General features: G+C 40.6%; 1 protein-coding gene and 1 pseudogene across 1 annotated transcript; both read left to right on the top strand.

Annotated features, from left to right (window-relative positions):
- Positions 1-6,069: 6,069 nt before the first annotated feature.
- On the top strand, positions 6,070-7,044 carry LOC142836824 (UDP-glucuronosyltransferase 1A7-like). The gene is made up of 2 exons (XM_075951433.1): positions 6,070-6,924; positions 7,027-7,044. The coding sequence occupies exons 1-2, from the start codon at positions 6,070-6,072 to the stop codon at positions 7,042-7,044; spliced, it is 873 nt and encodes a 290-aa protein (XP_075807548.1).
- Positions 7,045-10,848: 3,804 nt separating this feature from the next.
- Positions 10,849-11,730, top strand: LOC142836967 (UDP-glucuronosyltransferase 1A8 pseudogene; annotated as a pseudogene).
- Positions 11,731-13,599: the final 1,869 nt, after the last annotated feature.

The following is a 13,599-nucleotide window of genomic DNA, read 5'->3' as shown; positions in this document are numbered from 1 at the left end:
CAATGAATCCACCTTTGGACTTCTTAGGTTAAGCATTACTGGCCCCAGCATTTTTCTCGAATTGGCTGAGGGTTGCATTTTTCCTCTTTGGAAGAGCTTAGTGTGGTGCATTCAGAAGTAGGTCTGGAAGCAACACTCTAAGTACTCGAGGTAGCTTTGAACCTCCTCTCCTGATAGAGAAGGCAAGCGGCTCAATGTCAGGGATGACCTTTGGAGTTGGCATATGTAGCAGGCATGCTGAGTTACCACTGAGACACACAAGCTGGTCTCTATGGTCTCTGCATTTTGTTTCTGTCCTACCCCAGATGGAATAGGCAAGTAATTCCTACTCTACTTCCTAAAGTAGCCGTCTGGAAAGGGTCTTGGAAGATTAGGGAACCTTCATGCGTGCCCCTGGGATCTCATTTTCTTATTGACACCATAGGTCTGGGACAGTCACCCCTTCCATGCTATGCTGTGCTGAATGGTGGGTGCAGCGAGGGAGAGGCACATCTGCAGTGAATGATGTTATGCTTGTTATTTGTACTATGTTCAGATCTACAAACCGTGCAGAAATTTCAGGCCCTTTTCTATCCAGGGGAAGACATGAAATTATACCTTTACAATACACACAAAACAATCTTTAAAATGGTGCAGAACAGTACAGAAAAGTTAATGCCATGTAACACTTACAATATCTAGTTAAATCTTCATAACATTGCTCTGAGAATCTCTGCACAAATGTCACACTGTCTGGTGCCTGCAGTGTGAGATGGAACATTGTGCCTATACTGTATGTGGTGAGCAGACCCTGAGTATCACTGTTTTAGGCCCAAGTCAAATGGTTTACGTGACGACTGTTTTCAGAAGCAAAATGTATTAGAGGCTTTTTTAACAAATGCACTGCATATAAACAAACTGAAAATTAAAAACCACAGGAAAAAGTCCTTCAACAAAATACAATATCCCTTCATAATAAAGATCTTGGGAAGAACAGGGATACAATGAACATACGTAAACTTAATAAAGGCAATATACAGCAAGCCAACAGCCAACATCAAACTAAATGGAGACAAACTCAAAGTGATCTCATTGAAATCAGGAACAAGACAAGGTTTTCCACTTTCTCCATATCTATTCAATATAGTTCTTGAGGTCTGAGCTAGAGCAATAAGACAAAAAAAAAGAAGGAGATCAAGGGTGTTGAATCTATCTTGGGTCAAGAAATACCAGGCTAATTAGAAGATAGAACGTATTTTTTTGTTGTTGTTATAAGGGGCAAACTCATGAATCAGGAACGAGAAGTCCAAACTCAGCTATGTAGAGCAGGAACCAGAGAGAGAGAGAGAGAGAGAGAGAGAGAGAGAGAGAGAGAGAGAGAGAGAGAGAGAAAGACTGACTGACTCTTGGGCCTCCAGGTGTTTTTCTTCTGGTACCCAAAACGTCACACCCCTAACTCAGTTCCACCTCTTAAAGTTCATTGCCTGACAGAGATTCCCCATCACCTCCCTCTTTTGTCTAAATAAGAGAGTTCCAAACCTATTACAAAACTATATACAATAGGACCAGTTATCAAGTAAAAAATTACAATCAACATAAATAATATTAAGCAAGGAACACATGTTATATGTTTAATAAACATTCTATTTTAAAGAGTCTAAGTCTTGCATCAGAAATGGCTTGGCTAATTTATAAGAGGAAGTTAACTAAGACTCTTTAATCTTTAACTCCAATGAAGGTCTGAGAAGGAAGATAATATTACTTGAGGGGGCAGGAAGTGCAATCAAACAGCTTCCAAAGAGAGTAGTACGTGACAGAGACAATTGGCTACCTGAGCATACACCCAAAGTCTCATTTGTAATATTGAATCAACCAGTTTAGCTAAGGTCTAGTGTAACTGACCGACCATTTTAAAAGCCAGCAATATTTTTAGAACCGTCTTATCCTGTCTTGGCAAGGTTTGGCAGTCTGTGTGTGTGTGTGTGTGTGTGTGTGTGTGTGTGTGTGTACGTGCGTCCTACTTATCTAGTCTGGACACCATGTATTTGTCAGTGATCGAGGCATGGCTGTTCCTTGCCCAAAGGCCAATTGTGCCAAGAAGAAATCAAACTCTTAGTGGAATGTCTTCGTTGCTCAACATTCTCTCGGGAATAGATTGGTGCTGTCAGGAGCAACTATGTCTCGCATAAACAAAACCCCAAGCTCCTTAAATGCTGTGTTCTACAGATCCTTGAAGTAGTTGAAAATTACCTATTTAGGTAGAAAACAATCTCTATATATCTAAAGAACCTATTTAATCTGACTCTATGGTTAGCAAATATGAATAACCATAATATAATACTTAGTACCTGTATAACTAAAAGACTGTGACTTTATATCAGAATACTAAATAATCTGTAAACATCTGTGCAGTAAATGTGGAAAATGACCTCAAAATGTAAACGATGTATAAGTATCTTGATCAGAGGTAGGACTATGTATTGTAATATGAAAATATATCTTAAAATTGTACCAATATACAAAATGTCTTAAAAAGAGGTAGAAACATGCATGAGTACAATCTCACAAAATAACTTTGCATAGGTGTACAAATATTATAAACAGAAATAACAAATATAACTTGAACTTGTATCTATATACAAAAACTATACCAATGTCAATTATCCATAAATAATAGCTCACAAATATTTACTCTATTACCTATTATTATTATTGTTGTTGTTGTTGTGAATAAGTTCACACTAACTTATCTATTATACAAATACAAGTCAGAAAAGAAGTCAAACTCTCCCTATTTGCTGATAGTGATATAATAGTTTACATAAGTGACCCCCAAAACTCTACCAAAAAGTTTCTGCAATTCATAAACACTTTCAGTAATGTAGCAGGATACAAGATTAACTCAAAAAAATCAGTAGTCCTCCTTTACACAGATAATAAATGGGTTGTAGAAGAAATTTTAAAAAATCACCTTTCACAATAGCTACAAATAACATAAAATATCTCCGAGTCACTCTAACCAAAAAAGTGAAAGACCTATATAACAAGAACTTTAAATCTTTGAAGAAAAAAATTAAAGACAACACCAGAAAATAGAAAGATATCCCTTGCTCTTGAGGAGGAAGGATTAACATATCAAAAATGATAGTTTTACCAAAAGCAATCTACAATGTCAATGCAATGTCCTTCAAAATTCCAGCAAAATTCTTTACAGACCTCCAAAGAACAGTCCTCAACTTCATATGAAAGGGCAAAAACAAAACAAAATAAAACAATCCTGTATAATAAAGGGTCTTCTGGAGGCATCACAATCCCTGACTTCAAACTCTACTACAGAGCTACAGTATGGAAAATAGCCCAGGCATAAAAGCAGACAGGAGGACCAAAAGAATTGAATAGAAGATTCATATATTAATCAACATACCTATTTTTGACAAAGAAACAAAAAAATGTGAAATGGAAAAAAGAAAGCATATTTAAAAAGTGGTGTCAACATAACTTGATATCAACATGAAGAAGAATGAAAATAGACCCATACCTATTATCATGCACAAAACACAAGTCCAAATGGATCAAACACCTCAACATAAAGCAAACCACATTGAACCTCATAGAAAAGAAATTGGGAAGTATGCTTGAAATTATTTGCACAGGAGACCACTTCCTAAATAGAACCCCAGTAGCACAGACACTGAGAGAAACAATTAATCAATGGGACCTCCTGAAGCTGAAAAGCTGCTGTAAAGCAAAGAACATGGTCAACAAGACAAAACGGCAGCCACAGAATGGGAAAAGACGTTCACCAACCCCACATCCGAAGAGGATTGATCTCAAAATTATACAAGGAACTCAAGATATTGGTCATCAAAAGAACAAATAATCCAGTAAAAAAAAAATGGAGTACAGACCTAAAAAGAGAACTCTCAACAGAGGAATCTAAAATGGCTGAAAGACACTTAAGGAAATGCTCAACATCCTTAGCCATCAGTAAAATGCAAATCAAAACAACCCGGAGATTCCATCTCACACCTGTAAGAATGGTCAAGATGGAAAACACTGATGACAACTTATGATGGAGAGGTTGTGGGGTAAGAGGAACACTCCTGCATTGCTGGTGGGAGTGCAAACTGACATATCCACTTTGGATATCAGTATAGCGATTTCTCAGAAAATTAGAAAATAACCTTCATCAAGACTCAGGAAAATTACTTTTGGGTATATACCCAAGGATGCTTAATAATACCACAAGGACATGTACTCAACTATGTTTTAGCAGCGTTGTTTGTCATAGCCATAACCTGGAAGCAACCTAAATGTCCCTCGACTGAAGAATGGATAAGGAAAATGGGGTACATTTACACAATGGAGTACTATATGATGTGGGAGTGTCTTCTATCTATCTGTTGCTTTCACTGGTTAATTAATAAAGAAAACTGCTTGGCCTGATAGGACAGAATTTAGATAAGCAGAGTAAACAGAGCAGAATGCTGGGAAGAAGGCAATGAGACAGACGCTATGGCTCTCCTCTCCAAGATGGACGCACGTTAAGATCCTTCCCGGTAAGCCACTGCCTCATTGTAACCCATTAGAAATGGGTTAATCAAGATGTGAGAGTCAGCCAGTAAGAGACTAGAGCTAATGGGCCAATCACTGTTTAAAAGAATACAGTTTCCATGTAATTATTTTGGGTAAAGCTAACTAACTGTGTGGGAGCTGGGCAGTGGGAAACAGCCCGCAGCTCCTTCTGCAACTATACAGCAGAAAAAATAATGATATCTTGAGATCATCATGCAAATGGATGGATCAAGAAAATATCATATTGAGTGAGGTCACCGAGACCCAGAAAAATAAATATCATTTGTACTCATTCATAAGTGGAATTTAGACATACAGCAAAGAAAAGCAGCCTACAAATCACAATCCCGGAGAAATTATAAAACAATGAGTACCCTAAGAAAAACATACATGGATCTAATTTGCATGGGAAGTAGAAAAAGACAAGACTTCCAGAGTAAATTGGGAACATGGAGATCATGGGAGAGGGTAGAATGAAAGGGGAGAAAAGGGAGGGCAACAGAGAAAAATGCATAGCTCAATATAATCAATTTTAAAAAAGTTAAAAAAAAAACAATGGATATGCTGTCATTAAGTCCTGACTCAGTTTTCAGCCCAACGACCAAGCCCAACATCAGCCCCTCCTGGAGCTGTGGGAAAGGTGGAAGTCCTAAATTCTGATTCCTTTGTTCCTAGGAAAGCAGAGCCCTGGCCATTGTACCTGAGATAACTTAGTCTGAGCATCATCATGGAGGCAACAGCTTTCAGAGGTTCAGCTCTTCATCTCTGTCATCCATCCAGATGTCTGTCTGAAAGCCAGGCTCAGGAAGAAAGCCATCCTGTCTTAGGAAGGGCACTAGAAATAACAGAAGCTGATCTAACACAGCCAATGTTTCCGTTTCGACAGGGACAATGGCTGTGTTGTTGGTTTACAGGAGTCCTACAGCAGGGCAGAGTCCCAAGGTTCACTGCCTGTCAGTCAAGACTCCTGCACTCTCAGATCCATGGAACCACGCAGCAATACAGAGATGATTTGATCCTGACCTGTCCTATGTACCATAATGTGCCCTTTAGGAAAGGACCAGGTTTTCTCTGACTTCTGGGATTCCCTATCTACCTCTTCTTGGCGACTCTCACTGTCCACCCTTTTAGTTTCACGTCTTATGAAGACCAAATTAGCATGTGATGGCATTAGATGATCATCATAAACAGCTTCTTAATTTTTTGAATTTAAAAATACAAGCATATTATTTCATAATTTTTTCAAAACTGGGTTTGCAATAGAGAACATGATCTTCCCAGGACAAAATCATGAACTTTTTGTTTTAACCTCAAAAGCACAAAGCAGATACTTTAGTCAATGTAGCTCATTAATGATTGCTCTTTTGAGTAAATCATTAGCACTAAATTTAACTTCCCTTATAAACCTAGAAATCTATGTATCCAGTGAAGGATATCTTCTGCCTGTACTAAACCAGCTCTATTAGAAGAGCAGAAAGTCTCAGCAGCTGGATTGCCTCAGGCTGAGCTTCTCTCATGGCTCCTGCAGATTTCCCATTCTCCCTTCCTCTGTGTGTGTGTCTGCTTCTGGCCTCTGGTTTGGCCCAGGCAGGCAGGCTGCTGGTGGTGCCCATGGACGGGAGCCACTGGTTCACCATGCAGTCGGTTGTGGAGAAGCTCGTCCACAATGGACATGAGGTGGTGGCAGCTGTGCCGGAGGTGAGTTGGCAACTGGGAAAATCCCTGAATATTACTGTGAAGACATACTCAACTTCTCACACTCTGGCAGATCTGGACCAGAAGTTTAAGTATTTTTCTCACACTCAGTGGAAAACTCCAGAACAAAGTGTACTTTCCTTAATGACAGGCTCAGGCAAATTTTTTTCTGAATTAATGTTTTCCCACTGTAGAAGTTTGTTTAATGACAAGAAGTTAGTGGAGTACTTGAAGCAGAGTTCTTTTGATGCTGTGTTTCTGGATCCTTTTGAGCTCTGTGGCTTAACTCTTGCCAAGTATTTGTCGGTCCCTTCAGTGATGTTTACAAGATATTTCTTTTGCCACTATCTTGAAGAGGGCACCCAGTGTCCCAGTCCACTGTCATATGTTCCTAGACTTTTCTCAAAACTTTCAGACACCATGACTTTCAAGGAGAGAGTGTCGAACTTTGCTTTTTACATGGAAGAGCGTGCATTTTGCCACTACTTGTTTAAAAGTGCTACAGATATTGCCTCTGAAGTTCTCCAGACCCCCGTGACTTTGGAAGACCTCTTCTCCCAGGCGTCTATTTGGTTGTTACGCACTGACTTTGTGTTAGATTTCCCCAAACCTGTGATGCCAAACATGGTGTTCATTGGTGGGCTCAACTGCCAACAAGGAAAGCTGCTTTCCAAGGTATGTTGTCTGTCTTTAGCACATGAAGAGGGGCCTGGTTTCAGGCAATGAAAAGGAAATTTTTTACTCAGCTGTGACTTGATGTTTGCTTCACTGCATTAGGAATTTCTTCCTGGGTAGAGAATTGTTTTGTGCCATTTACTAATTAAGAAGAAATTCTTTATAGGTTCCCTATTGATTAGATGTTTATACTTGTGACATATTTGCATAGACATTTTAAGATACAGTCTAATTTTAAGTATATATGTATGTCTTCTATTAGTGTTTGGGGTCATGAAATTTGAAAGGGAAGGGGACAAAGAAACTTGTTTGAGGAGAAACAATGGCAGAAATGATAGACATGCCACATGAAAACAGAAAGGAGAATGTTCAGCAGTAGGAAGAGGACATGTGGAGGGGAAGGCTGGGTAGCGGGAGAATGGAATTATCAGGAGTAAAATACAGTTTGTTTGAAAATTGCCAAATGACACCAAACACTTTGTATGCTGACGCAGAAAAATAAATTAAGAAGGCAACAATAAATAATGAAGCTATATGTTAAGGCTTTTGGAGATGTTTAAAAATACATTATCCTATAAAGCAGCTCTCAAGTTTGTCAGCTGCACTCTATAGTATTCCACATGCAGTTTTTCTGTATTCAAAAATTAGTGATATGATATGTAGGATGCAAGGTAGGTGAATTATTTTCAAATAAAATATAATAAAATAAAAATAAAACCCAAACATCAAAATTGAACAAGTAAACAGAAGTATAAGATCACGAAGAAAAGTCACAAGAATCAGATGATTTTGTTACCACATTCAGGAGTCCCATGAAAGTACTGAACAGGAAGCTATGGTGTCTGTCCAGGGGGCCTGGGACAGCTCCATGCAGGCCCTGTGCAGACTGCTATAGCCTCGTCAGTTCATAGAGTTTTGCTGAGTCATTTAGTAGGCCTTGTTCTTTAGAGGTCCTCCATTCCTTCTTTCTCCCCAACTCCTTCTGCCTCTCTCTTCCATGACGTTCCCTGAGCTCTGACTGGAGGGACTGGATGGAGACATCTCACTGAGAGCTGTGTGTTCCAAGGTCTCTCTATGTAGTGTCTTGCTGTGGGTCTCTGTTTTCTCTCCCAGCTGTTACATCTCTCATGATGGCTGACAAAGGCACTGGATCCATGAGTCCAGCAGGACATCATTATGAGTCATGGTTACTCCCAAAAGGTGTGGGCCTCTATTACCGTATCATATTTTGTAGGCAAGATGGATTGTAAGTGAAAGGTTTTGTGGTTGGGTTGGTGTTTCCTTTTCTCTTTTGGTAGACTGCAGAGTATATTTTCATGTCATAGATAATAGAAAAGGAGGGTGAAGGTTCGATGTAAGCACCAGCTCAAGTGTTCATGTTCATTGAGTTGTAGATGTTTTCTTCTGCAATGGGGTCTTGTTGTCAGTTTGTGGAGAGCAACCTATGTTTTGCTGACAGCCTGGGTTGTTTGGGAATTTCCACGGGACCCCTTGGAATGACCAACAACTGAACTGGGTGAATAGCATTCCCAAGAAGAAAGCTTAGTTTGGTGACAATATACGGACATTAGCAGTTCCCTGTCCCTCACTATTTGGAGACCTCTTCAGGATTGCCTTCATGTATTGATTTCAGGAAGTTTCCAGTGTCCTGCACTAGGTTTCCATACTGCCACTCAAATGTTTTCCAATTCTAGCTGTCTCTCCTCTCATGGCCACTCACATCCCTCTGCCCTCTTCTTCCCCATGAAACCCCTGTGTCCCCTTCCGTGCTCCACCTCACTCATAAAATGTTTATTATTTCCGTCTCTCAGTGTGTCCTGCCTGCTCCCTTCCTCTATGCCTAACCTCTCTGGGTTTACAGATCACAGCTTGGTTATCATTTCTATGATGGCAATATCCAATTGAAGTCAATACATATCATATTTCTCAACTGATCTGGGTTACCTCACCCAGGATGATTCTATACATGTGCCTACAAACATGATACATATTTAAAGTGCTGAGTAATGCTCCATTATGTTAATGCTCCATTTTCCTTAACCGGTCTTCTGTTGAGGAACATCTAGGTTTTTTCTTAAACTCTTGTAAATAGAACAACAATGAATCTGGTGTATTGAGAAAATGTCCCTGTGATACGATAAGGTATCATTGAGTATATGCTCAAAGGCGGTATATACTGCTACAAACATAGTTGAGCACATGTCCTTGTGGCATGATTGAGCATCCTTTGGAGACATACCCAAAAAGTGGTTTTATTGGGTCATGAGTAAGCTTGTTTCCCAATTTCCTGAGAAAACACCACACTGACATCCAAAGGGGCTGTACCAGCTTGTATTCCCACTAGCAGCATTGTTTGTCATAGCCAGAACGGGAAACAACCTAAATGCCCTTCCACCGAAGAATGGATAAAGAAAATTTGATACATTTACACAACGGAGTACTATACAGCAGAAAAAATAATGACATCTTGAATTTTGCAGGAAAATGGATGGAGCTAGAAAACATTATTTTGAGTGAGGTAACCCAGACCAGAAAGACAATTATCACATGCACTCACTCATAAGTGGTTTTTAAACATAAAGCAAAGAAAAGCAGCCTACAAATTACAATCCCAGAGAACCTAGACAACGAGGACTCTAAGAGAGACACACATAGGGCTAATCTACATGGGAAAAAAAAGACAAGATCTCCTGAGAAAATTGGGAGCATGGGGACCATAGGAGAGGGTTGAAGGAAAGGAGAGAGGAAGGGAAGGGAACAGAGAAAAATGCATAGATCAATAAAATTAATTTTAAAAAGTTAAAAAAAAACCACACTGCATGTGCTGTCATTATGTCCTGACTCAGTTTTCTGCCCCAGGACCAAGCCCAACATTAGCCCCTCCTGGTTCTGTGGGAATCACCCCTCTCTGGAGACAAGGAAGTACGGCAGTGGGAGGGCTTGTCCCTTAAAAGTACACAGGTGACAGACCAGGCCAGCAGATCATGACAAGAGTGCCCTGTAGAGCTTCCTGATGCATGTCAACAGTGAACACCACAGTTTCCTTCTGGGCAAGCTGTCTTAATCCCAGAAGTACAGGGAAAGGATTTGAAACCAATTCCTAGGAGAAAAACCTGCATGAGGTGTGGGGGCAGCAGCATTGTCTGTAAACACAAGGGGGAAGCAAACCCCCAGATGCAGCAGTGACATGGGAGACAAATGCATGGATCTGTGGAGAAGGTCCCTGGGTAACTGACAAGGAGTTCAACCTAGCTCTCAGCTTCTCCATGGAATATGGGGCTGTCTACATCATTGGATGCATCCAGGGGGACAGTGTAACAGGAATGGTGGTCACCTTCCTTTTAGTCCCTGGAGTGGTCTGTGCAGAAGCAGGTCACCCTTATGTCAGCAATTCAGAGAACACACAGTGTTGGGAGGTGGAACAAGAATTCTACTGCACATGCTCCAAGACAGCAGCATTACTCATCATGCAGAGTTGTTTCTAACCACTGTCTGTGAGCAGGCCCAGGCTAAGGACCCTCCCACTAGGCTTTGACCCAGCAGCAGGCAGCAAATCCCTTGGGAACACAGTATGCTTTTGCTTTGTGACCTACTCTAGAAATGCAAGATTCTTTGAAACTTGCTTCCTTTGGTGAAAACTTTTGGACTCCTTAGGGTCAGGATATTACTTTGTAACTCTTTCTAAACTCACATTGCCTGACTCTGCCCAAGAAAAAAATCTTACTGGAATACAAGAAAGTGTGCCTCATAATATTTGATCACTGAAAGGTGTTCTCCAAGTAAATCATTGTCAGGGATTGTTGTTTCTTAATGGTGCAAGTACATGCCCTCCTGAGGGAGCAGATTTATCTCAGTCACACTTCCTCCTTTGTCAGAAGAGCTCAGATTCTCTGTGGCTGGATTATCTCAGGCTGAGCTTCTCCCATGGCTCCTGGATATTTCCCAGCCTTTTTTCCTCTGTGTTTGTGTCTACTGCTGGCCTCTGGCTTTGCCCAGGCAGGCAGGCTGCTGGTGGTACCCATGGACGGGAGCCACTGGTTCACCATGCAGTCGGTTGTGGAGAAGCTCATCCACAATGGACATGAGGTGGTGGTAGTCGTGCCAGAGGTGAGTTGGCAACTGGGAAAATCCCTGAATATTACAGTGAAGACATACTCAATTTCTCACACCATAGAGGATTTAAACCGGGAATTCAAGTATTTTTCTGATACTCAATGGAAAACTCCAGAAGAAAGTATGCTTTCTTTAATGACAGGCTCAGCCAAAAATTTCTATGAATTAATATTTTCAAATTGTAGGAGTCTGTTTAACGAAAAGAAGTTAGTGGAGTACTTGAAGCAGAGTTACTTCGATGCTGTGTTTCTGGATCCTTTCGATGTGTGCGGCTTGACTGTTGCCAAGTACTTGTCGGTCCCATCAGTGATCATTGCAAAAGTTATATTTTGCCACTATATTGAGGAGGGCACTCAGGGCCCCAGGCCCCTCTCTTATGTTCCCAGAGTTCTCTCAAAATTCGCAGACACCATGACTTTTATGCAGAGAGTGTGGAACCACATCACCTATATGGGGGAACGTGCATTTTGCCCCTATTTTTTCAAAACTGCTACAGATATTGCCTCTGAAGTTCTCCAGACCCCAGTGACTATGGAAGACCTCTTCAGTCAAGTGTCCATTTGGCTGTTACGCACTGACTCTGTGTTGGAGTTTCCCACACCTGTGATGCCAAACATAGTCTACATTGGTGGGATCAACTGCCACCAGGGAAAACCACTTTCCAAGGTATGCTATCTCTCCTTCAGCACATGAAGAAAACCTTGGGTTAGGCCAAGAAAAGATAAATTCTTTTCTGAGCTGTGATTTATCATTTACCTCACTGCATATGGTATTTCTTTTTGGGTTAGAGATGTTTTATGCCAACTCACTAATTAGGAAACAAATCTATATTGGTGCCCTATTGATATGACTATGTAAACCTGTGAAGATATCACATATACATCCAAAGCTACAATCGAAGTTTAACTATGTATGTGTCCTTTCTCTGTGTGTGTGGCAAGGTAATGAAATTAGAAAAAAAATGGACAAAGAAAATTTCCTTACGAGAAACCAAACCAGTAAGTAATGACAGACATACCATATGAAGACAGAAAGGGGGATGTCCTGGGGTAGGAAAAGGACATACGGAGGGCAAGGCAGGGTAGCGGAAGAGCAGAATAAACAGAAAAGAAAACGTCTGAAAAATTCCAGAATACCACTGAATACTCTGTATGACAACTTTAAAAAATAATTTAAAGAGACAAAAAAAAACATTCCATGAACATTTTATTGCTTTTGGAGATGTTTAAAAAACGCTTCGAGCGTTGAAGCTGTGATCATTTTCTGTAGGCTGCACTTTATAGGAGCAGACAAGCAGCTTTTCTGCATTTCAAGAATCACTGATATGATATATAAGACACAAAGTTGGTGCATTTTCACAAACAAAATAAAATGTAGTGAGAGAAGAACACTACCATATAAAATTGGAAAATACAAGCCAACAGAAATGTAAGAGTGCCAAGGGAAGGGACAAGTTTCAGAGACTCACTTGTTAGCACTTTTAGGAGTCCCACAGAGGTACTACATGGGAGCCAGGAGGAAGTGGTGCATGCCTTTAATCACAGCACTTGGGAGGCAGAGGTAGGTGGATCTCTGTGCATCGTGTCCAGTAGGCCTACCAGAACTAGTTCAAGGACATCTAGGACCGTTACACAGAGAAACACTGTCTCGAGAAACCAAAATAAATAAATAAATGAAATAAAAAATAAAAAAAATTTAAAAAAGAAATAAATATACAAATAAATAAATGAATAAACAAGCAAATGACTAGACTGGAAGCTATGGTGTCTGTTCAGCATGGTACAGGTCCATGCAGGTCCTGTGCAGACTGCTTCAGCCTCGTCAGTTCATACGATCTTTGCTGAGTGATTTAGCAGGCCTTGTTCTTTGGGGATCCTCCATTACTTCTTTCTCCCCGATCCTTCTGCCTCTCTTCCATGAGGTTCCCTGAGCTCTGACTGGAGGGATTGGATGGAGACATCTCAGTGAGAGCTGTGGGTTCCAAGGTTTCTCTGTGTAGTGTCTTGCTGTGGGTCTCTGTTTTCTCTCCCAGCTGTTACATCTCTCATGATGGCTGACAAAGGCACTGGATCCATGAGTCCAGCAGGACATCATTATGAGTCATGGTTACTCCCATAAAGTGAGTGCCTCTATTACCGTATCATATTTTGTAGGCAAGACGGATTGTAGTGAAAGGTTTTGTGGTTAGGCTGGTGTTTCCTTTTCTCTTTTGGTAGACTGCAGAGTATATTTTCATGTCATAGATAATAGAAAAGGAGGGTGAAGGTTCGATGTAAGCACCAGCTCAAGTGTTCATGTTCATTGAGTTGTAGATGTTTTCTTCTGCAATGGGGTCTTGTTGTCAGTTTGTGGAGAGCAACCTATGTTTTGCTGACAGCCTGGGTTGTTTGGGAATTTCCACGGGACCCCTTGGAATGACCAACAACTGAACTGGGTGAATAGCATTCCCAAGAAGAAAGCTTAGTTTGGTGACAATATACGGACATTAGCAGTTCCCTGTCCCTCACTATTTGGAGACCTCTTCAGGATTGCCTTCATGTATTGATTTCAGGAAGTTTCCAG

This window comes from Microtus pennsylvanicus, chromosome 17 (genome assembly GCF_037038515.1).
Source record: "Microtus pennsylvanicus isolate mMicPen1 chromosome 17, mMicPen1.hap1, whole genome shotgun sequence".
In the NCBI taxonomy this organism is placed as follows: Eukaryota; Metazoa; Chordata; class Mammalia; order Rodentia; family Cricetidae; genus Microtus; species Microtus pennsylvanicus.
Note: the sequence above shows the minus strand (reverse complement) of the source record. Positions and strands in the feature narration are given on the sequence as shown.